Source organism: Haliaeetus leucocephalus, unplaced genomic scaffold, assembly GCF_000737465.1.
Source record: "Haliaeetus leucocephalus isolate CR32 unplaced genomic scaffold, Haliaeetus_leucocephalus-4.0 Scaffold0, whole genome shotgun sequence".
Taxonomy (NCBI): domain Eukaryota; kingdom Metazoa; phylum Chordata; class Aves; order Accipitriformes; family Accipitridae; genus Haliaeetus; species Haliaeetus leucocephalus.
Window position 1 is genome coordinate 13,664,568 of NW_010972436.1, and position 26,258 is coordinate 13,690,825.

General features: G+C 36.9%; 1 protein-coding gene across 2 annotated transcripts; it reads right to left on the reverse strand.

Annotated features, from left to right (window-relative positions):
* Positions 1–1,116: 1,116 nt before the first annotated feature.
* On the reverse strand, positions 1,117–24,698 carry ZNF438 (zinc finger protein 438). Of its 2 annotated transcripts, XM_010585119.1 has the most exons (6): positions 24,627–24,698; positions 22,057–22,289; positions 20,673–20,729; positions 10,814–10,918; positions 4,222–6,085; positions 1,117–2,582 (listed from the first exon to the last, which is right to left on the reverse strand). In XM_010585119.1, the coding sequence occupies exons 3-6, from the start codon at positions 20,698–20,700 to the stop codon at positions 1,970–1,972; spliced, it is 2,610 nt and encodes an 869-aa protein (XP_010583421.1). In that variant the 5' UTR covers positions 20,701–20,729; positions 22,057–22,289; positions 24,627–24,698; the 3' UTR covers positions 1,117–1,969. The 2 variants fall into 2 exon arrangements, with proteins under 2 accessions (XP_010583421.1, XP_010583430.1); XM_010585128.1 differs by lacking the exon at positions 10,814–10,918.
* Positions 24,699–26,258: the final 1,560 nt, after the last annotated feature.

Consider the following 26,258-nt stretch of genomic DNA (forward strand, 5'->3'; position numbering starts at 1 on the left):
GGGTGTGTCAAGAATAAGAACAAGTAATATTTTTGAAGTAGTTCAGCATACAAAAGTAATATAAAAAAGCAAAGAAAGAACCACAAATATGTATTTATAGCAACAGATAGTAGGAAGGAAGTTTTGAAAACCCACAGGGATTCTGCCACCTTACCAAGCACCTGTACAGTTCTATGAGCATTTTCCTTTTGTCTTTTATTTTTCCTGGCTCCAGTCTTATAGGTCAACTCCAGGGCAAAGCGCCATAGAACAAGAAATTACGCTCAAAACTATTACCTCATCAAAATTGCCTTTACTGTTTAAAAACAAAACACATACACAAAATATTGCAACAGCTTCTGGAATGCCACTCAGAAAACCCAATACTTTTAGATCTCTTCTCATGTTCTCATCACCACAATTTTTGCAAAACAGTAAGAGGCAACCCGGGACATTTTAGGAATGACTCTTTTATCATTGCAATCCCTCAATTACAGTTTGACCACAAGAAGAAATTAATAGAGTAGTACTGTAGAGACTGTACATTTTTCAGTTTGCCCTCTGATGTGCTCTGACTTCTGTTGAACAGCGATACAGTGATTTCTTACGCTGTCTCCATTATTGCTCCCAAAATAATTCAGAGGTACATAAGGCTTTAAGTAACAGCAGTTTAAACACCAGTTTCAAATGAGATTCAATGGCTTCAATGACCTTTTCATCAAAACTGAGCTCCAGAACTCCATCTCCTTACGGCCTGAACTGACTTGCTCCCTTGGATATGTGCTGAAATGGTCACCTACCATGCCTGCTCTGTAGCAGGGCGACACAGAATGCACTACTCCTGCACTACAGGCTGCTACAGCTTTACACAAGGTAACTGTTACTAGCTCCTGATATTGGAAGGTTAAGGTGCTGCATGCAATTCCTCTAGTACAGTAAATCTGGCAACACAAGTGAAAAAACCTCATTACCTGCACCATAGACTTAGAAGTGAAGGAACAATTTCCCTTTAAAGCCACAGACTGGGTCAACTGCAGAGGTACAAAAGCTATACACCTAGAGTGTTAAAGGCAGAGTGCTGACAGTGTTGGCAGCAGTAGTGCTGCTGTCACAGGAGGTGCAAGGGATATACTAAAAAGTTCACTGTGAAACATGCAGACTATCGCAGAATGTCAAACTTCCCAGGAGTAACCAACTCAGATTACTATTTTTAAAACAAACGTGGTTTTTTTCATAAAGCAGTCAAGCTTTGAGGGTTTCATCTTCATGGATGGCAACTAACTCTTCTTCAACCCAAAGAGCTACAGGCAAAAAGACCCATACACATAGATTTTTCACTTTTAAAATCCAAAGATCCTTGCTGTTCCCAGGACAGAATATAACACCTAAAAGACCTGTCAATACAAACCTGCAAGCAATGAACATGGTTGAAGACACTGGAATCAAGAAAACAAGAATTAAAAGCTTTTAAATTATAGATTATAAAGCTCCTGAATGCTGGCTGAATGTATGCACATTCAAATGATCCAGAGAAGTGCATGGAAATATTTATTTACCATAAAATCTGGAAGCACAGCTGGGACTGAAATTACACTTCCAGTCTGGTTTGTCATCTCATTCAAGATTGAGATTACTTCATATAAACTGATTTATTTCTGTGTGTATAGTATAGTTTAACTTGAAAATCTTTTTCCTTGATGTTAACCATTAGTATTGAGTATTTGCTGCTGCTAAGTTCCTTAAGCGTGAATTTTAAGTACAGTGATCGGCTTGCATGTACCCATCAGGAATGATACTGGATAAATACATTTTCTATTCAACAAAATAAAGGTTAGCATAACTTAAAAAAAACCAAAACAAAAAACCAACAAACCCACCAAACAAACCTCTGAAGAGACACATCTCTTGAGTTAGTTTAGTAACACAGCAGAAAACCATAAACAATTTAGTAAGGTAGTTGATGTTTTTCACAGCATTGTGGAATTGAGCTTCAATATTCACCATTGCTAGAAAGTTCAATAATTCCTTGTTTTGATAACAAACTAAAAATTGTCCATAAAGTGGAAGGGTCTTCACAGTTATGACGACTCTGCCAATGATTACAAAGATCCTCTTTTCTTCCAAATAACTGTTTGCACAAAATGCAGTTATAGCCCGCTTTAGACCAAATTTCTATTTTTTTGCTTTGTGTACCAAAACCTACATTTTGCATCTCCTTGGCTGCTTCACCGCTTCCTGACTGAGTCAGTTCATTTTTAGATAACATATCGACATTATTTTGATGGTGAAAGTATATCTGTCTTTTCAGTTTTGGAAAAGTATAAAACTCCTCCTCACGGGCACTGCATTTTGCTAAATGTCTTCTCTCATTGCACTGTTTCCAGAAGTGGGTTGCATGTTTGATCAGTTCCCCCTTAGCTCCTCTATTTCCTTGCAAAACCCCTTCCTTTACTCTTCCCTGGATCTCTTCTCCATGAGAGCACAATAAGTGAAACTTCATTTCACCAAAAGACTGTGCAATAAACTGGCATCGACCACATTTGATCTGTAATTTGACTTCTCCTGGGTTATGGAATAGGTCCTCAAAATTGCACTTATTTCCCCTGTTAAAAAAAAGGAAATAGACTATTTCAGTATTAGCCATGCACAGAACAGAGATGGCAGTTTCTGTCCTTGTAAGTTCCAAGAAGAGATAACATTCATGAAACATTCTTTTAATTAAAAACAGGCACTGTTGCTACAGTATCTAATTTATTTGAAACAGAAAAAAAAAAGAGAAATAAAATAATAATAAGGCTGCTTAGCAAACAACTGAAACCAAATGTTGTTCAACACTGCTGAGTTTAAGAATTGCCTCCAAAATTAGCCTTGGTAGAAATAATATTTTAACAACACTAACCTTTCAATAAAAGGCTAATAACATTTTTTTAAGTTCCTGATTTAGTGAGGGCAATCCAAATACTTCTAGCTCTGTACTAGTAAAGTGAAAATGAACATTACCTGTAACATACTACTAAGAGAAAATAACTTGTTTACACTGAGTGATCTAAGGTCAGTTTAAGGCAAAACCACATGTCCCACCTCCCACTCCAAGATGGAAACAATGAAACTTCAAAGTTTCTTCCCACCCCAGCCCCAAAGTTTGTAATACACAGTTTTTAAAAGTTTAAAAACCTAATTTACAATTCAACAGCCCCTCTCATTGATGTAGGACAGCTCTGCAGTGTAAAGAAAACCGATACACACAGAGGTACCAAGTCCCTGGTTTAAGTTAAGCCAATCAAAAGAAAACCTCCACAGAAACCTTCTCACAAAGTCTACGAAAAGGACCACATAATACTGTGTATCTATACACATTAGACAGATTACCCAACAAAACAGATAAACGGAATGATTCATTGTAAAATGGCTAATGAGGCTGGAAGAAAAGCGCTGCTGTTTCTTAGGTTCAATACCTTAAAAATTTCTGATGCCCCAGAGAATGGAGCTATGCAAAGCAAAAGGTGTAAAATTGAACTGTAGTGTCATAGTGAAGCATCAGGTTAAAGCCCTGAGCTCAATAAAGCATACTTCCGTGAAAGTAAATGAACAGTGGAACAAACAAAAAAAGCCAACATTTATACTGTGTCAAGAAATTTCACCTTAAAATCATAATGCAAAGTTAAAACAATGTTCTATCCATCTTAATATGGTAAATGTTAACTTTTCTACTTGGCTAAGTGATCGCAAAAGCAGCGGTAATCAACACACAAGATGAACTAGCTCACAGCACTCCAGAGAAGGAAATGGGATAATGATATTTAATAGGGTAAATAAAGTATGAGCTAATACTGAAATATGAATTGCTTTTCACTTATTGCAGTTGGTTCACTTATCTTCTGGGGAAAACCCCCAAATGGGTAGGACACAGAAGACAGCACGGATTAACAGAAAAAGCGTTAGCTGTGAGAAATGAACTGACCAAAATAGCTCCACTGGCAGTATAATGGGTATTAGTAGAATGTATGCAAAATTACCTTGGATATTCAAGTGTCAGTAATAATTTATATTCAATAAATCAGCTAAAATATGCTGGATGGTCTAATAATGGATTGACTAGATTCCTTAACAAAATATTTAAACCATTAGGAATCTCACTTGGAGGGGGAGAAGCAACAATTCCCGTAACGGTGATGTTTACGAATTTCCCCCAACAACCTGAAATCCCATTTTCATTAGCATTTAATCAGTGAAAACACTCACCTCTCTGTTACTTCTTCTGCCTCTTTTATATTTGTGTCTCTCTTCTTTAAAGCATCTTGCAGCTGTTGCTCGCTACTAGAGGGTTCTGTGCTGATAACAACCCTGTGCACTTCTCTGAGGTGGCCAAAATACACTTTTGCATGGCCAAAAACTTTAGCACAGAATTCACAGCACACAAGCTTTTTGGGTTTGCCTTCGTTGTGGTGAAGTTTCATATGCGTGCTCAGGCTTCCAGAATGAATATATGCTTTCCGGCAAATTCGACAACTGTAAGGCCGTTTGTTTGTATGTGTGTTCATGTGGTCCTGAAGATGATGTTTAAACTGGAAGATATGGTTACAAACATGACATTTATGTGATGGCTTAGGTACAGCTGAAGATGCACTTCTACTTAAATCACTTGATTTAACTGATGTAGCATCACTCTGCTTGTAACTTAAATATTTATTGGGAAGTGAACTATTTAAAACAATATCTTGGTCTAATTGCTCAGGAGAGGGTGTCTCTACTATTGCTGCAGCAGTCAGTGGTGCAAAAGCCTGCACAACTACCACTGGCTTTGGCCTAATACTACGGTATTTTTTCACTGCCTCTGCTTTTTTGTCTTCAGGTGGCTGAAGATCAACTTTCGCCCTCTCTCTTCCTTCCCTAAACTTATTAATGATGCATTTCCTTCGCTTGGTCTGAAAAGCCAATAAATCATCTGGGGCTCTTCTCTTCCTGCCTCTTCTTTTAGAGGCTGCACTGTTCAATTTTTTAAGACTGTCGACATCCACTTTATTGGATGGAGAGAAAGTACTTTCTCGAACGGTTTGTTTGGGGACTTGTATAAATGATACAGCTAATCGCTTATCAGATGCTTTAGTAGGAACATGAAAGGTTTTCGCCAAAGATGGTATTTTTTCACACTCAGATCTTAGTGAAGGACCAGATACATCTGTAACATTAGTATTCTGCTTAAATTTACAGAACACTGAATTTTTCATCCTTGAGTAAGGCAAAATAGGAAGTTTTCCTTTTGGTGCCAATGGAGTCATCTGTACTGTACTGCCAAAAACTGCTGGTGACAGGACAGCAACAGAATTTGCAGAATTCGTGGGTTTTTCCTTCAGTTTCTCAGACGTTATGAATGACTCTCTTGTGGTTTCAGATGCTGTCTTCACAGAGCGTAGACTTAGTTTCATGGGATTAATTGTACTTGCCCGCTTGGATAAAGAGTCTTTAACTACAGATGGTCCAGAAACATTACTGTTAGCAATTTCAGTTTTGTTCACTAAAGGACATCCAGATTCCACACAATTGCTTTTATTTACTAATGCAGCAACCGTCATTTCAGCTGAGTCACGGTCTGTTAGCATCACTTGCTCAGTTGAATCTGAACTAGAATGAGTTTCAGGACAGTCTTCAGTTAAAGTAGTCACGGGGGAAGTCTGTGATGAGATCAATGCTTTGGTAGGAATCTTGTTATGTGCACCCGAAACAGAGATTTGTGCCAGTTTTTTGTCACTCAGGAATTTATTTCTTACAGATTGGTACCTAGGGATAGGCAGCTTTAGGTTTTCAGAAGGGGCCACACTTGACTGCTGGACTTGCTGCGTTAGGGCAGGGGCAACATATGGCAAGGCCAACAGAGAAAAAGTCCCCTCATGACCAGCCACCTGCATGACAGCATAGTTTTGAGTTGGTACCACCAGCGGTTTGGAACCTGCAGCTGAAATTGGCGTATTTTGCTCAGGTAAAGATGACTGAAGACAAGAAACCACTCCAGATGTTAACATTTTTGGTACCACTTTTGGAGCAATGGTCCTAAGCTGACTTTTCTTCTGAAAACTTCGTATTATATCTGAAGGGGATTTGTGTTTATCTGTAAAAATAACAAAACAAAGATGTAATACAATATATAGTATTTCTTTCTAACAAATTACTGTATTAAAAATAAAAATCCTTACAAAGGATACCATTATACGCAAACTTATTAAAAATATTTAGGTATTTAAATGACCACTAAATTAAGTTTAGAGTTGCAAAAGTTTCATGGACAAAAGAAAAATAGTCCCTGAAGCAACGTGCTTGAATATAGATATGCAATGCCCCACCTCTCACCCTCCCTTAAGCTAATCTTAAATGAATGTTTCATTCTAGGTTAGAAACTACATGGCATTTCAGAGCAAACACACTTATAAGCCTCTTCTGCCCTGCAAAAGCTGCACTAGCATGCTGGCAATATTCAGCTGGAAGAACTAACAAGGACATGATTTAAACTCCATGATGCAGAACTCTTCTGAGCACCTGCTCTGATCATATCTCTCAATCAGAGTCATGCTGTCTTTCAGAGTTTCTGTAACATTTAGAATTTGTGGGTTTTATGAGATACAGACCAAAGCTTACCAGTTGAAGTCTTAAAAAAATTACTGCTATAAAACATGCCAATAATGCGCAATAAAATCAAAGGGACTTGACAGAAGATGTACCATTGTTAAATACCCAATCACACGTATTACTTATGTGCCTTTAATCCACAATAGAACTACTGTAGTAAGTTATTCAAATATTTTCTTGAAAGATGCAATTTATGAAGGCTATATCACAGTTCCTACCTGTTTCTACTTGTGTTGGTAAATGTCACAAACATTTTTAGTAAAGAAGAATGTGAGGATAATTAATTAAAAAAAAAAAAATAAAAGGAAAAGGGTAAAATGTGTAAAATATAATCTGCATTGAGCAGCAGAGATATACGCTGACCTTTCAGACACTCCATAAAAAGGGATTTGATGTATAGTTAATTGTACCACTACCATTTCATATAACAGCCTCATTACCCACTCCCAAATCAACTACCGATACTCCCAATTCTCAAAAACTGGGATAGGTTTCCTGAAAAAGAATTAAAAATTCCCAGCAATCTCAACCACTGAAAATTCAACTACAAAGATCCCAAGCAGAAAGGCAATTTGGGAAGGCAAAAATGTAAGAAAAATTTGAGAGGGGAATCACATCTGAATAGAATATGTAAGAGTAAATGCTGGGACCTTGAACTATTGCAGTAAGGTAATTCCATAGGGATGTTTCCATTCCTTACCATTTTAAAGCCTTGTATTACAAATACATTTATACATTGTTATGGACTTAAAGAGGTAACTGTGAATCACTACCAACACTGGAAACTCCAGTAAGTTTATCTTAACCCTGGGTGTTCTTTTCAGATATCACACACTTTGTAACATGCACTGTAAGTTACAGAGCTATCATATTTCATGACCAGAACTCCTGGACAGATATACGTGCATGCTCATGGTATGCACATGTGCAGTAAATCCACTGCCTTCAGGACATGCTAGATTCACTGAGCAATCACGTATAAACTGTACGGTTCATACATAGTAGGTCTGATGCTTCTCAAAACTCTTTGACCTACAGCAGGTTCATGGAGTAATAACTATGCAGGGCATAAGCCTTTGATCCTTTTATTGCCATCTACAGCATCAAACCCCAAGTCTACTATGCACCTTCTTGATCCTCCAATTAAGTGAAACTACTGGGCACTACCATAACTTTCTTTCTGCTCAATGTCTGCAGAGATGTCCAGAATTTCTAGATATTCTGTGCAGACTGGATGACTGTAGATATGGAAATCCTGCACAAATATAGAGATCCCTTTACACAAGGTTAAGTCAAGGCCTACAGAGTTTGTGCAACCTGGAAAAAGCAGAAACACCGTTAAGTTTAAAATTCTGTTTCCCTACAGCCTTTTTTATTCTCCAAAAGCTAGAAGCATGTACTATTTCTCACTAAGAACTTCCATTTTCGCCAATCTACAATCACTAAACATATAGAAACCTTTACCTTTTCAACTGTTAAGATCACTAATAATACTCGGATTATTTTTTGTTTCCTGCAGGGTTATCTTTTGGTTGCTGGTTTTGAGGAAACACTTTTAAGAGCTTCTGAGAAGTACAATAAAATGATGTAAAGTATTGTAATCATTAACCAAACTAGCCCTGAACTTCAATGCTAGTTACAGGTCAAACTGTACAGCTTAAATACAGTAGATGACAGAACAAGTGTATTTTTCCTTTAGGGGACAGAGTCTGCTCTTATTTTTCCAGCTTATGCTTGCCATATACTGATGTTAAAGTTCCAAATCAGCAGTTATTCAGCTTGCCACAATCTTCAACACAAAGCAGTTTCCATTTTCTCTCACGTTTGGCTTGTACCTCTCTCTATTTCAAAATCTCATTCATTGATTTGCATAAACCTTTTAGGAAAGCCAGCACTTCAGCAGACTGCTACCTGTGCTAATCTACACCCCAAGTTGTAAGGCACCCACTCTCCAACCAATGGTAGCAAATGATGCGAGTTCAGGAAAAGACAGAAGTTTTGCTATGGACATGCCACCTCTACAAGAGTGCAGAAATGGCAGCCAAAGCACCACAAAAGAAAGGTTAATTTGAGTTTAGGAGGAAATATTTGTAGAAATAATGCATGACACTAGCTTTAAAAATAAGCATATGCTTCTCAAATACACTGACCTGCCTATTGCAAAATTAGGCAGTAATCCCACTTTTCGTTAAGAGAAAGTCTCTCCACATATTTTCTCAGCACTCCACCAGAAAGTATCATTCTAGAAGCCACGACCTTCATGAATATTAACCACACAGTGCTCTTTGAAACAAGGTCCATTTAGATCAGTATTATTCTTACACAGTTAACACAATTCTAAGCATTGATATAACTGTTTGAGAAGGGATTTTTATACAAATGCTTTTTTTCCAACTAGCGTAATTTTATCATAAATACATCTTCCAGGCAAGTTATGTTTGGTATCAGGCTTCAGTACAACTTTTTTTTTTTCCCCAAGTTTACATTAGGCAGTTTAGTGCAGAAATATTAATTGCAGTGCCTCTGGTAAGCAAAGGATACTCAACTCTGTATTTCCCTCCATCCAAAATAATTGCTGTAGTTAAGCAGCTTAGCCAGTGTCTAAATATAGAGATGGGCTAGATGCAGACTAGCTGTCTGATGGTCCTTCAGACTCGGTCAAGATTTTGCTTGTGGACTGGGAAAGCTAATTGGAAGAACTGGTGGAAGACTATTTAGCATCTTGGTTCAGGAAAAAACAACCAGTCAATTCAAAGACCGGAGGTCCTACTGACCCCACCTAGAGTATGCAAGTATCACCAGTGACCAAAACTATTTTTCCCATTTATACTTGGCAAGAAGTTTCAACAATTGCCTTTGCACACAGAGATCGCTACAGTAATTCATGTCTTTACTACTCTGACACTGAAGGACTTGAATACACTCTGGCTGTCTGGCTACCAGAAGGCTACTGGGAAACTTAATATGCATCTTTCAGGGACATTGCACTTCTATTCCAAGCCTTCTTCCAAATTATTTCTGTCTCCAATTCAAAGCACTCTTTTTGACTCGTCAGTTGTGACCTGAGGAAAAGCCTTCAGGCCTATGCAAACCCATGAAGTCTTGCATCTAAGAAGGGGAATTTTCACTTAAGGGAGGCTCTGCAATGGCATTTTTGAGGACGGTCCTTGGTTTTAGACAACAGTATTTCTACAAGTCAGTCTACAGGTCCTCCACTGTAAGGCAACAATTTTTATACTTTCTCTAAAATTTTCATTAAGAATAAAAGAAATGAATGAAAACATTAGATTTAATATCTGAATGACATGAAGCTCATTTTTAACTGCTGTGTTCTCAGCCTTTCAAACAGGCATGGAGCTGGGGCAACAGGCAGACACTTTTAAATAATTAAGCACAAGGTTAAATCAAATGCAATTCAATCCATTTACTTTAAAAGTCTCTATTAAAAGATTAATGGTTACCATGCTAGTACCTGCAAGTATCAAATCACTCAAACTTGCAGGATGTCATAAGCTTTCACCCCTCTAAATAACTTTAAAATTGTATAGGACTGGACAGTGATACACCAACTAAAAAAAATCAATGATGCATCAAAGTCTCTGACATGGCCATCGTGGGAAGAGTCCTCTGGAGGAAAGAAAGCCTTCCATGGGGCTGCTGTTCATTCATGGTTCCCCTTCCCTCCTACATCGTTCAAGTCTGGTCTACTCCAGTCTGTTCTGCCTTCTTTTTGTACCTCCTTCAGTTTGCTCTCTATGTAAAGCATGTAACATTGCTGAACTCAGACACTGTAAAAAGCATCAGAACAAATTTAATTTTCCCCACTAATCTGATCTATCTTGAACATTAAAATAAAACACCAAAATGCCAGAAACCACTGTGTAATAGCATTAATTTTTAAAATAATCCTTGTAGAACCACCTCATATGTAGATATGTATTTAATTTGTGTATGACTGGACAAGTGACAGAAAATAACACAAAAAGATCATCTTGTTTTCAAGGGAAAGGCAGAATACAGATGAAAAAGATTAATTAATTACTTTATTAAATGCATGTTTACATTGCTGAGTCTTTCGCTGACTTCGAAAAGAAGAATATCTGTTCTATGGGAAATAAAAAAATGCACAACTTTCTAACAGACAATACTAGATTTATTTCTGTCAGTAATAGTTAATCATTCGTTTTGCCAAATCTCCATACAAGCTATGTACCTGTGGATACTGTCTTTCCAGCACAAGTTTCTTGGTTTTGCTGACCCAGCATACTTTGTTGGACACAATGTTTCTCTGCAGGATTAGCATGCAAAAAAACACCACCTGCAAAAGTGCTTCAGTCAGTTATAAATAGATCCCAGGACAAAACAACCCCAAACGACCCCCAAAACCAACAAAACCCAGAAAAAGACAACATAAAACGACAATATAAAACATTAACTTCCAGTTAATGCATTAAGAAAGCTACTGCTTCTTGCTCTTTGCCATTTTTCTCTCCTCAAAAAATGTTTTAAAATCTAATATATTACACACCAAATACAAGGTGATAGCTTAATAATTGAGTAAAGCTGATGTGGTAAACAGATGGGATGCTTTAGCTTCAGTGTCATGGCAGACAGTCAACAGCACCAAAACAAAAAACTCAAAAAATGAAGGTTTAGTAGCTTTAGTGATTCTTTTAAATACAGGGGCTAAATTCTACGCTGATTTACACTTTCTGTAATCCCACGTAAATCAATGGTACTGCAGATATTCTAGAAAATAGAATTTGGCCTTCTATGTTCAAAACTAGTTTTGCCACACAGCTATACAAAGTAAGGTTGGTAATAAAGCCTACAAATCAGAACTGCCCAACTCTTTACATTATAACAATTAATTTGCAGTTGTTACTATCTTTACCCAATAAAAACTGTTTGGGTGGAATGTTCTGTTCTCGATATTTGCCTCGGATAATTTTCTAAAATTAATTTCAAGAGAAAATGCCAGCCATCCCAAGGTGTGACTGCATTAAAAAAAAAAAAAAAAAAAGACGAAGAATCTAGTAACACATCTGTGCATTAGATGAAGACCTTTGTATTTGACACAGCAATGGCTCTTGTCTGTGAAAAGCTGCCCAAATTTGGCAAAGTTGAAAGCTCTTGGCATGTGTTCAACAGATACTTTAAGGAGCTAATTTTTCCAGTGATTACATTCTATTGAATGCACTCCTGCTTCAGACTGGGCTGGATTTTTCTTAAAACTATAGCTTTAGGTCCAAACACCCAAGTTGGAACAAGGAAATGGCCTCTCCTTCTCTCTTAACTGCTGAGCTGACAGTGTGGAAGAGAAACTAGGATATATACAGGGCAAGCACGAAGAGGACAAGAGAACTAGAAATGAGACTTGGAAAGTGTCTAGGCCAAAGAGTCAAGGTGGGATATGGGAATTAAACGCAGGCTTAAGATGGGTGACGAACATTACTATTACATGTGATTTGGAAATGAGAAGCATTTAAGCCACAGGGACAACCTCGTATCTTGCATTTCTTACCTTTTTAGCACTTGATTTTTGTAAAGAGTAATATAATTCTATCTACGTAGTAGTCCTTTTATGCCATTTAAAATAAATTAGAAAAATAAAGAATATAAAGATGTATTCTAATGCAAGATTGGAAAATCACAGTACATCATTCACACAAACACGAAGATACAGAAAGGACAAATAAGCTTAGAAAACATGTGCTGGTGTACCACAGGAGGACCAAGACCAAAATAGTTCATTAAAATTCTAAAAGATAATATTAGACCTCTTTAAAGCTATATATAATTAATTCTGATTTGAGCATCAATGTGATTTGCTAGTTGTGCACTAAGCATTTTATCAGTTAGAAAGGTCTTTGCTTTATCATCTCTGCAAGTTTATTATCTTAAGGGATTAGGATTATGGTGCATTTCAAAAAATTCTGTGAGCAGTGGAATGCTTCCTGGATTCCTTAAATAGCCTCCAAAAGACTCTTCTTAGCAGAAGAGAGCTTTACAACAACAAAGTTACACAATAAAAATGTTTTTTTGACATTAACTAGACTCCATTAGAACAGATGTTCAACCTTAAAATTTCTAGCGACACTTTTCAGTGTGGGAATAAGCTAAAACTATTTTTGGCATAAACAGTCATTTTGGAGAGATAACTTATATAGTAATCCAAGATCATGGGTACATAGTTCATATTTAGGGAAGTTCTTCAGTTTACTGTCTAATTCAGTCTTGTTTTTTTCCCAAAACTCCTTATTGCACTATCAACCCTATATTGATATATGCCAAAGTTTATACAGATTTGCTTTTCAGAGAATTACTATATAACATAGCTTATGCAAAAAAAAAAAAAAGGATGGAGGAAAAAAGTATTAATCTCTGCTGTTAGGTAGCTCCACTTTCTCAATTTCCAGAATTGCTTTCCTCTGTTGTTTGAAAGTATACATAGGAGTTGCTTCATTAAAATGCTATCATCTATCTGGACTTCTATAAGGCCTTTGACACAGTCCCTCACAACATCCTTCTCTCTAAATTGGTGAGATATAGATTTGATAGACGGACTATTCAGTGGATAAGGAATTGGCTGGGTGGCCACATCCAGAAAGTAGTGGTCAACAGCTCAATGTCCAGACAGAGGTCAGTGACAAGTGGTGTCCCTCAGGGGTCCATATTGGGACAAGCACTGTTTAACATCTTCAACAATGACATAGATAGTGGGATCAAGTGCACCCTCAGCAAGTTTGCAGACAACAGACACCAAGTTGAGTGGTGCGGTTGACATGCCTGAGTGACAAGATGCCATTCAGAGGGACCTGGACAAGCTCAAGAAGTGGGCCCATGTGAACCTCATGAGGTTCAACAAGGCCAAGTGTAAGGTCCTGAGAGCAGACCTGCAGAGAAGGACTTGGGGGTACTGGTGGATGAAAAGCTGGACATGAGCCGGCATGTGTGCTTGCAGCCCAGAAAGCCAACCGTATCCTGAGCTGCATCAAAAGAAGCGTGGCAAGCAGGTCCAAGGAGGTGATTCTGCCCCTCTGCTCTGCTCTGGTGAGACCCCACCTGCAGTACTGCGTTCAGCTCTGGAATCCTCAGTACGGGAAAGACATGGACCTTCTGGAGCAGATCCAGAGAAGGGCGCAAAAATGACCAGAGGGATGGAATGCCTCTCCTATGAGGAAAGGCTGAGAGAGTTGGAGTTGTTCAGCCTGAAGAAGAGAAGGCTCTGGGGAGACCTTGTAGTGGCCTTCCAGTACCTAAAGGGGCCTTATAAGAAAGGTGGGGACAGACTTCTTAACACTGCCTGTAGTGATAGGACAAGGGGTAATGGTTTAAACTAAAAGAAGGTAGATTCAGACTCGATATAAGGAAGAAATTTTTTACAGTGAGGGTGGTGAAACACTGGCACAGGTTGCCCAGAGAGGTGGTAGATGCCCCATCCCTGGGAACATTCAAGGCCAGGTTGGACGGGGCTCTGAGCAACCTGATCTAGTTGAAGATGTTCCTGCTCATTGCAGGAGCATTGGACTAGATGATCTTTAATAGTCTCTCCCAACCCAAACCATTCTATAACTCTATTTAAGGTTTCTTTCTGCAATTAAGGCTTCTTTCTGCGAATAGAATCTCGCCAGCATCTTGGCTCCAGTATCTCTGTCCTCAGAGAAAAGTGTAACATAAACCGATACCCATGCAAAAGCAGATATGTTAAACAGAAGTTAACACATCAAGAAATCAATGCATCTCAATACTATATTATCAGCGTTAGCAACAATAATAATCTAAGACATCATTTTGGATTTCTCATATATTTCGATTTCACGTATCTCTCTATTTTCCGAACACAAGTAACTTTTCAAATATGTATGAAATCCTATTTCTAAAGGGAACAACAAGTGGCCAACAGCTTTGAGGTAAACTTTTTGAGTTGTAATATCAAATGTATTAGCCACATGTGGGTAAATCAGTATTTAAAAGCAACATCTTATATATAAGTGGGCTTAACACAACCTCCTACAAAAAAAGCCATTTCTGTGCTACTGTATAAAGGAAGAAAGTCTTGGAAGTTCTTCCTAAAAGTCAGAATATGTATACATATGAGATTTTGAAACACTCTTTTGCAATGAACTTAAAATACATTTATTAGCAGATCCACATATTCTCTTAACACCTCTCATGCAGTGTTTGTGAACTTTAAAAGCTTTCCATTTTTTTGAAGGCACAGTCTTTCAAGTTATAAGCTACTCATTTCATATTAAGGTTAACGTAATTAATAGGTTTTAAGCAGATCAAAATATTTTCATATTAAGAAGTGAAAACTGACATAAAGAGAGCTAGACATAAAGCATCTGTAATTATTAATAACTTTTTCCACCTTTGCAGCTGAAGAAATCACACACAGATTTTTCTCACTATGGCAGTAAGAGAACTTAGGAATAAGGTTTGTGCAGATAAATCTGTGGGCTCAAGGTGGTGCCTGGCCTCTGCAACCACACAAGTCGCTACTAAAGATCAAAACACTGGTACTTTTCTGTTTAAGCATGGAACTTCTCTCTGAGAGAGAGACTGTTAGATATATCAAAGACTGTGTTTCAACTTCTAAATGCCTCTACTAGCTTCAGCAACCAACCATGTCAAACTTCAATTGGGCGTTATCTAGAAACCATGCTGCTCCAAGAGGACTCAATTGAGTCAAATGGAAATTATTTTGGTATCACTACAAATCCAGTGGTTTATCTTTGTCAGTTTTGCCCAGTCATTCTGCTCCATAGAGGGTACCATCCCTGGAGATTTGTGAAGTAAGGCTTCAGTAACGCAGCCACTTGGGGGAACTAATTGTTCAGAAAATAGCTGAAGGAGGTGATGAAAGCACTGGTCATAAACTCATAATTCATAAACCTTCAGCGGCATTGCAAATATAAATTAGGTACTTTAGAAAGTGGGGATAAACAGAAGATTCAAAAGAAAAGATTGTAATTGGATTTTTAAAAATTATTTTCTGGGAGAACTGCCAGTCGAAATTCCTTTCAGCGAGCTTCAAGAAAGATACAGACCTAAACAGTAATTCATTCACTGTAAAGTCAATGTCAATGTAAAGTCCTTCTTAAAAGGTCTATCAAGATCACATCAACCTGGACAAAATCTTGATATGCCTAATGTAAGTGGTAATTAATAGACTTATTTTTTCCTTAAGTGCAGGAAACAATAATGACCAGGTCTGCTATAAAAATGAAGGCAGAATTCTTCAGAAACTATGCAGCACAAAAGGGTCAAGTACAACCATCCTACAAATAAAGCATAAAATATTTTATGACTAGACTCTTGCTCCCCTTTCAAACAAGCAGAGAACAGAATCTATCTTCCATCTTACTGAGAGTTCAACCCTCCTCCCTTCCGTGCATGGGACAGAGAACACGTACGTCTGATTGCAGTAAGGGAATTATGCCTCTTACTCCCAAAATTTATTTTTTGCAAATACTGATGTGCAAATAGAGAGCACAACAGAAGAGCAAGATTGTTATTCCTTTCATAGACTATCACTTTTTTGTGAAAATCAGAACACTTCTTTCTGAAGAGAGCCTCTATGCAAGAGAAAACAAACAATTAATTCACCACTTTGACTCCATAGAGCAAATACATTTTACTTGAAGCATTAAAAGCACCTGTATGGTGACTTCTGTCTTACAAACCTTGGAAAGTGCTCCCTCGTTAAAGATGAGCAGAGGCTCAGAAGACTGTCAGTCTTGACCTGGCCTATTTTGAGTCTTCCCCAAAGAAAGGGGAAATCATTCCCCAAAGAAAGGGCCAGAATATAGAACACATTGTTAAACTTAGATGATAGCTGGAAAGTATTTTCTAAGGGATTTTCTAAATAGCTCATTTCTTTTGAAAATTGCCTAAGTGATCTAACTTTTGAATGGGGAATCTCTGTCCAGGTTTTTTGTTTGCTCTAGCTGTCCCCCCTTTTCTTTCATCATGACCCAAATTTCTTCAGAAAAGGACTCTAAAGCTCTGGCTGACATACGCAAAACACTGCAACCTGTAGCCAATTCCACTAAGGATTAAAAAAAAATAAAGATTAGAGGATCTCCACAGTACTTCATATAGATATGTATATTTTTTCAAAGACAGACACAGCCCTGTAGAGCATAAGAAAACTAAAACATCTTCGGAAAGACTATGGTCCTGGCTAGGAAGACATTAGTTTTCAGAACATATAAAATTATCACTTGTTGCTGAACCTGGACATAACTAGGCCTTTCTGGCAGTAGGATGTAGCAGAAAACATTTTTAATTATAGTATCTGGATGTTTTTCCTCCCCCTGTGCACGATTACAATTATTTGCAACGCTTATTGGCATTGCTAAGCCTGCCCACGCTAGCCACTGTATTGTTTAAAGGCAGCACCGGTTCTCAAAAGAAGGTACTGGATGTGCTGTAAAGGAATTGATTGAACGCACTGCTGATAAGTGACAATATACCAGCAAACCCTTGTAATAGGTGCCAAGATGCGAGGGAATTAAACCGGAACGCAGTCAACAGGAACGCAGGCCAAGGATGATATCCTTAACTTGCCATGTGCCGAAACGCCAGCTCTCTTCTAATTAAATTCACGTGTAGCGGGCGTGCGCCGGCAGACAAAGGAGCCCCTTGGCGCAGAGTCCAGCAGGGGGAGTCGGGCGCCCGTCACCGCTGCCTCCGGCCACCGCCCGAGCCGGGCGAGCCCTTTCCGTTCCTTCTCTGAAGGGCCAGCTCGGCTTAGGTCTGCCACTCACGCCGACTACCCTACAGCAATCTGCGAACAACAGAAAGGCTGAACTACTTGCCCGAGAATTCTGTAACGCTAAATATGGCTTCTATTACAAAATCCCCAAGGTCATGAAATCTTTTACAGCACTGCACGCAACCTCTGAACAACTTCATGACGAGTTATTAATTCAAAATACGCTACCTTTGCAAACTTTTCAGTCAATTCAATGGCTTGGATAAACTTGAGAACATCTTAAGCAAAGCAGTTGAGCCTTCCTGTTAACAGCAATTACTTCTATTAAACTGTTTAGGATCTTCTATAACTGCAGTACAATTTTTGTGCAAAGAGGTGTTTTTTTTAATTATTAAAGTCCTTTACTGATTTTGTGTTAATCTAGTTAACGTCCCAAATAACACGTCCATGTTACTAAAACCATCGGTATTTATGACAGATGTTCTTCTTTTGGTCAACATCTGAAAACGAAGCCCTCTTACCAACATATTTTCCCATGCCAAGCAATACCCTGAAATCTTTGTCAAACTTCCTTGCTTTCATCATTGCTTAGCTCATCACACAAGCCATCTGCATAAATAAAGATGTAAGCATCTGCTCTATGGCAAATGGTCTCAGGGGCAGATGTTTTTATCCTTGCATTCATGTCACTGGCTTGGATACATTATTTGAACAGATGTACACAATCTGAGAGTGTCGTGTCCCACAGTGAAATGTCTCCAACTGCTTTCTATCAAAGTACATAAATGCTATTTGCACCTGCATTTATGTTAATGATATAAAGGCAGCAGGGGTTCCAGCAAAGTGAGAGTAGATGCTAAGGAACACATTTACATGGCTAATTGAAGTTTGAACTCTCCCAGCACCAAATGACCATACCAACATGGATGCAAAATGCACTAAACTATACAATGATTTTTTAAAAAGCTATATGTTTTTTTTTTAAATTAAAATAAACATACTCAAGGATCAAAACTATGATTTCAGCCTGTGATATACTTTTCCAATGTATATTTAAAAAAGACAAAAATGTATTAAATAGATTCCTAGATAAACCAGGACAGCCTTATATTTTGCACAATAATTGGACAAGATACACAATTATTTCATGTTAGAGTCATCTAACAAAAAAGATTTATAAATCTGACAAAGCCAAAGGTATTTCAGTTCTCTAAGGCACACTGGTATTTTATGTCACTATGAAGCACTATAAAAAAAACCTAGCACTTGCTCAACATGAGTGTGAATGACAGAATATGATGCTTCGATGATAATTTCACAATTCCTAGGAAAAAACTAAAATCTTAGAAGTTAAATATTTATCATTACTCAGAAAAGTGCATCTGTTTGAACACAGAGTTACAACTGCTTGTTATATAATCACCTTTCTTATAAAATATTTTAAATTGAGAAAAATACCGATGCCCTGTAGTAGTATGTATCAAATTACAGAACTCCTGCTATCACATGACAAATGGTGGCAGAGAAGGGTTTATGCTGTCACTCAAACAACTTGCACTAACCATTACTTCCATACTCAACTGAAAAATAACAAGCACTTTCAAAGTATAGAAAGACTGACAAAAATGCTATACTGAATGTAACTGATGGATAGCTTCTACTTCCAATATCATTTATTTTCAAACGTTTTATTTGTAAGAAATATACCAATGTTATAGTTGTACATAAATCATTACAAATTGCTAATAGCCTCAACATTTTCGAAGTGCCATAACACATTTAACAAACAAAAGTGATGCTTGATACAAGGACAAAAATGAGTGATAGTAAAAAGAATATTAAAAAAAAATATACAAAGACTAGTATATTTGTAAAATATCAAGATTTCACACTGATATAGCTCTTGGTTAGGATCTGGTTATGATTTCTAACATGAACCCTTACTTCAAAAGTTTACAACATGGCTCTTATAATTTACTCTGGGTGCAAGCTGATAACAGGATACTGACTGGAATAGATTTCTGTTCAGAAAAGAAAAAAAAAAGGCTTCAAAAAATCTCAAAGCAAATGATTCATCAGTTTCAAGTTTGCAAACAGCTTCACAGTCTATATTCTCCTCCTGTTATTCAGAAATGGCTTTAACACAAAGATAACACATTCATTTTGACTACAACAGTGGTCAAATTCCTGTTATTTAAAGGAAAAATTAAATTAAGGTTTTTTAAGTATTAGAATTAAGTATCTCAGTCATAAGCATACGGACGTAAAGCACACTGCAGGGTGGATAACTTTACACAACAGTAAGTACTGTCTTCCTTGAAAGAATAGTCCCATTAGACTCAGAACTCATCAACTAAGATCAATTTGCATGACATCCTTCTGGAATAGCTTCCTCAGAATTATTACAGTATCATAAAAATACTCAGACTTCACAAAACAGGTAAAGTATAAACTTACATGACAGTAAAAGCTCAAGGCTTCAAGTTAAGTAATATATAGTGCTTTTCTTAATTAACATAAGTACTAACAATGGAAACTTAACTGACAACCTGCAATGGTTCTGAAAGGTCCATTAGAGCTTATGTCATATTCATCAAACATTCACTCAGATTTAAGAAGTATCATTAAAAATGACATTCAAGTTAAAAATCGTATTTAAACATTAGCATTGTGACACAGATGAAAAGGGAAAGGAAATAAAAGTTACGGCTGCACATTTAAAGGCTTGGGAATACACAGTTGCAGCACAAATACCCTTACTAATAATGGAGGGAAAAATTCAAGATGCTAACCCTACTGAAAACTAAATCAACAGAAGATGACTTCTAAAAAGACAAAACATAGAAGAAATATAGTTAAATACAAAAAATGTTAGTAAGGATAGGCATGCTAGAGAAAAGGCATTTGAAATCTAAGTTTATATTTAGAAAATACTTATGTTCTTGTTTGTGCTACTCTTGTAGCGTAACTTGCAAACAGATTTAATCCCCAATTATATGGGGGTTCAATATGACAATGATTTTCAATTATATGAGGATAAAAAATTATAATAAACCCTGAACACTTAATTCTGCTGAAGCAAACAAGAAGCAGATTTATATATTTCAAGTTTCAACTATAGGTGTTAACAGTAATTCGCAATGTCCTACAGAAGAAAATAATCTTAGCTGTTGCAATTGTTTAAAGTGATAAATGCTGCAGTATAATGGCTTTTTTTTTTCTTAACCATATTAGGGTAGAATAGTAGACATGAGTTATACAGTGATTTATTAATGATGATGATATTTCTTACACATTTTGAATCACAAGCATCCAATTTCTCAAAAAAAGTACAGGAATTATACTATACCTGCAGAAAAAGTTAACGGATTCTGCATTATGCCCTTTAATAGTTACGACAACGTTCCTGGAAAGAAGAAATACAGATACTTAGAAATTCTGCTAATTTTTCATAAACCACAACAAAAAAAATAGGACAACAGCCATAGTTTTCTGAAATTGTATCTCAGAATGGATCCCAGTATGCCCATACCTCATGCAAAACACCACCAAAGTTTTAAACCAAGTGTTTCTCTGGATCACACATACCCTTATATGCACTCTCCATATTTCAACACTGGGTACAACTAACTTAGGCTTCTTGTAATTGAAAACCACCACTAAAGCCAGAAAAGAGGACATGTAATGAATTCCAATGTCAAAATGTATTCTGAAGAATCACAATGTAGGGTTAAGCAATCATTTTCCTTCAAACATCTGACTGCATGGATCCCATAAAACTGACTGACAAGCAGGATCTTCCATGGATGCTACAATATTAACTTGCATTTGTGAAGCATACACTATACTGCCACCTCTCCCGAATCTGACGTTGGTACTTATCGCAAAATTTGATGCATAATGTTTGACATAAAATAGCATTACATCAAGTGGCCACCCAGTAACTTAAGAGTTGGCTATTTCTTTCCAGTGCAGTCAGTGTGTTACTTAAGCTTTGGTCAAGTGTGATTCAACAGTCAAGTAAGAAAGACACAGTACAATATAATGACAATTCAAAACTACATTATTATCCACTTAGATTTTCTTTATCATAAAATCATCTAGCTTTTGGAATGGCTGCATAATAGTTTGGTTTGGCTGAACACCACTAACATGTTAAAAGTCACACAGGGTATAAAACTCTTGTTCTCCTGATGCAGTTGAAAGCTTTGGGAAGGTAACATACAAGTCCATTAACCAACACAGGTGGAACTCCAACTCCTTGGGGGTTTACTTGGATCTAGGCTTTCATCCCAGTGCGTATCTATAACATTTCCCATGAGCAGAGCCAGCTGTGCCAATGTGGAGTTTGCTTAATTTCCTGGCCAATTTAAGAGCCGGTAGAATCTTACATAAAGAACATTCCAGACAGGAGCTCAAAAGCCCCCTTCTAAGCAGAAGAAGTACCAGAAGATTGGTTTGGGATAATAAAAACATAGTTAGGACAAATTCTGATGCAATTACCAAACACAAAAATAAGTCTTGAATATGTTTCTTTACTATCATGCAATTGACTCTCAAAAAGCAATGGAGACATTCCAGGAAAAAGATGGTTCTGTAGGCAGCAGTAAAGTATAAAAGAGACAAAATCAATTCAATTTCCAGGAAGTTCAATACCAAAGCATAAAAGAAAATTGAGTGTGGCTGCTGTGAGAAGACCTCTCACACAGCAAACAGGTGAGGCTCTTTGGTACCTGTATCTTCTGTGCTGAGCCATATGTAATAAGAAGCTCTTGTATGTCAACCAGCACCTCCTGGCACAGGTTTGCAGATGCATATCAGCAGATCGCAGGCTGCCTCAAAGAGCCTCTGTCCGTGGTACTTAAGCAGTCAACCTCTGATCTCTCAGAACCAGTATACAAACAGATGTCGGCTCATCTACTTGTAGTTTCACGTCGTGGTAACATATAGACAACTCCCTCTTAACCTACAAGAATGGAACAGACCACATTGATGTAATTTTGGAATGGCAAAACACTTCTAGGAACCAGCATGGATTTTCAACTTGTCACTCAGTCTAAGAGATCCTTCTTTAAGGCCGTATTGCTCAACAAGATCTTTTTACAGAAACAAAGTCAGAAGTTTTTCCTCCACTTCAGGATTTCCAACACTTGAAAACATACTGAAGTAGTTACAGCAATGCATATTCTTGTAAAAAACAATGTAAGAAATTATGTTCAAATGAAGGCTCTCAAAATTATTATTCTGAAGTCACATTTTTATAGGTTTTCATGGTCCCTCCCAGTTGTAAGGAGCATTTAAAAGGATGCCCCACTTATGGTTACTACTTCCTCTTAGAATTACAACAAACAAACCAGACTTCAGGATACAGATCAATAATTCTTGGAATACCATGTGGAAATACAAGCTCCACATCTTCTTCCAAGCATTCACAAACCCTAACACTAGGACAGAAAATTGGAACATACAAATCCAAACATTTTGTACAGGCATCTCTGATTTGAATTCAACCCTAACTGCAGTAAGATAATGGTCTTGATCTAGAAAATCCAGTACTTATTTACAGACTAGTACATTGATCAGCTACTGCCAATTAAAAAAAAAAAAAGTATTTCTCAAATTAATTTTTCATCTTATAGCCATTCATGAGTATTTTTTTAATTGTTGTTATGCCAAAGAACCTTTCACTGCCCTTTATTTTTGCAGATATTTAATCAAGTAACCTTCCTTTTTGGAAAAACTGAACAGCTCAAGATTTTGAAGTCAGGGCAAGCTGCTTCTTACCATTCCTTCAATTTTTTCTATCCATCGTTATATGTATAACTATATTAAAGCGTGTTTTCTTTGAATATAAATACAGTTTACAATGCAAATCACATAACTTTGTGTCACTGTCCTGTCTGCGTTTTACACTATTTTCAAATTTATCAACAGTGATACTCTCTTATTGATCGCTGCCTGGTGCTAGTCTTGGAACCAGTCCCACCACAACTTGACAAGTATAATGATTCATGTTCCTTTCTCACTGACAGTTTCTGACATCTTTCAGCCAACTTGTAACACATTTGTCAGATATAAATATATGTAGATATTAAGCGTTTAGGACATGCATCAAACTGCAGTCTTATAAAAAAGTTCTGAAATTCTGAATCAATGCACAGTATAGAAGCTGAAGAATAACATCTATACAGCTAACCTATACCTGCCCTCAACAGAACCGATTTTCTTTTTGATTTGACTGTAAATCCGGCTTGGCATGACTACTTCCCATAAAAAACACATTGATGTTCAAAAAAGAGCCACACTTAGAAATAAAATTAACTAAATTTTGTACCTGTTTTACACTCTTGTGTCCAGAACAAATTTTAGGTTGGACACCACTAATAATTCAGGCTGTCCTGTTGTTTTTATTGAATACTGAGGAGGCAAACATTCTTATAGTCGTTGTTGATTACATTTGAGTCCAGTACTGGTTCTTTCCAAATAGAGAGGATATTGATTATTTCTATCTGGCATTATCATCAATTTTTCTCCACCTGAGAGCCTAGCCCAATGATAAAACTTTTAAAATTCTCTATAATCTTAAAATCCATTTTGCTCAGTTTGTAACTCTACCATAGGGCAATAAATAAAACATTCAAGCTGCAGTACTCCAGAACTCAAACCAGTTCTCTTGAAATCTGCTGCTGACTGGTCAGAGATGAAAAGAAATCTAATAGATTTTCAAGTGGAGTGGAAGTTGGACAGAATTAAAAAGTAAAATTTATCTTATTGCCACAAAATAAGTTCTATCATGCCTATACTACTCCTTATGTTACTACAGAATGAAGGGATAAATGAATTTTCAACCAGAAGCAGCAAAAATATCAAATAAACTGGAAAAAACTACACTGTAAATTGGTCTTTAACAATCAAAGGAAGCAGAGCTTATACATGTAATAATTTAAAAGCAATTTTCACAGAAAGATACCCACAGGTCTTTTATATGAAACTGGTGTCCTTATAGACAGACTGAATCTGAATATCAGGTGAACCCAATTAACCTAATTTGATGCTTGTGCATACCAAGACATTTATTTTAGATGTTACACAAAATCCTTTAGGATACTACACAGAAAACGATAAATAGGCTGTAAAGGTTATGACATTAATTTTACTGTCATTCTCACGCTTTAAGCAGGCATCAAAACTAAAAATCTCATCCTCTGGGAAGGAAGAACTATCTGAAAGTAATTATAGGACTCATTATCATAACAGTATTAAACTAAACGACTATGACCCTAACTAAATTTATTTTTGGTACCTTTTGTTAAAAGAACAAAGCTTCTCAATGATGATTGCACCTTCTAATGCAGCGAACATTAGTTCAGGTACTGGAAGAAAGCATTAAATCAAATCTTATAATTTCATATTAAGCTTAATTATGAATTTTCATTTAAAACTAGGTATATAGAGAAGTGTTGGTTAAATATTATTATGTAATTTCATTTCAGAAGGAAAACATTCAGCTAAAAAGAAAAATTAAATACTTAGTACAGTTTAGAAAGATGTTCTCCTAACAGAAGCCCATGAAATGTCAATTTATATTTCAATAGCAATTTTATTCACTTCATTTTTCACACCTGTTCTTTCACATACTGTGCCATCTTGTAAATGAGAGTGCCATGCAACCATTTCCCCAAATTTAGAAACTTTTCAGCAGAAACCAAGTTCCCCCAAAAGCACAAATGAATCATATCAGCATATCTCCAGAAAAGTTAGCAAAATCCATTGGTATTTAAAGGATTAAATTAATGATTAAAACATTGAAGCTACACAAAAATGCTGAGGAAGGTAAAAGTGACAGACATAAAGATTGACTAGTGCAACACACAAAAGCATTTGTTCAAGCAAGTATATTTGCCAAAAGCCTGCAGTGCTTGGCTACTTTATAAAATCAAGCACAAGGCATTAAGCCAATTTGTTTTAAAAATAAAAAAACCCTCCAGAACCCCAAACCTCAATAACCAAGCAATAGCTGATTTGCATTTCTGAGAAGCTGCAAAAATATTCTGCATTTCACTATCCAGATCTTCAGTTGCAGAAGTCTGATTTATTCTTATGCAAAATTTCTATTTTAAATCATATTTTCACATTAGGATTTCATCCTACATCAGTAGATCCTCATCCTCCTATATCCAAAGAGATATGCATGTAGTCACAAACAACAGCTTTCTTAGAAGAGAAATTACACACTGCTTATGCTTCCATACTTAGGTAATTAATCAGGGAGAAATGTGTGTCCGTGGCAGAATTCTATTTGGCTGAGCCCATTAGGTGACTTCAGCAGACAGCCAAAAAGAAACAGAAGCCTCATTGCATCTGGTCACTTTTCCCAGTACAAACCCAGCAGAACCTAAAACCCAGGCTATTTTTAAATTTTTGGTCATCCTATGAGATGGACCAGTCTGAGTGCATTTCCTGAACTTGAAGCCTTATATGCACTGAACGCCACAGTGGCAATCCTGGACAAAAATTCTTCCCTTCATACAATGTTAGGTGATGTATAGAATGGTTGGCTGGCATGCCTACACTATGCCCATCTGTCAGAGTGGAACTGTGCCTACACGACAGGTTCTATGCTACTTTCAATAACATGTTGCTGATAATAAAAGCTTATTTGTGAAACAACATAGGGCAACTTCAACGTTTGGCTTAAAAAGCAAATGGAAAGTGATTGCTTTGCTTGAGGAGATAAATCTTTTGAAATCACCTTCTAAGGTTTTTCAATTGTATGAATAAAGCTAGCACATACACTGCAAGAAATGAGGATGTTCCGCACATTTTCTACTATTGAAAACAGCCCAGCATACAGTCTCAGTAATTCTTATTTTTACAGCTACAGCTATCTCCAAGAGAGCAAATTCAAGGACCTGAGAAAAATTTATAAAAGCTA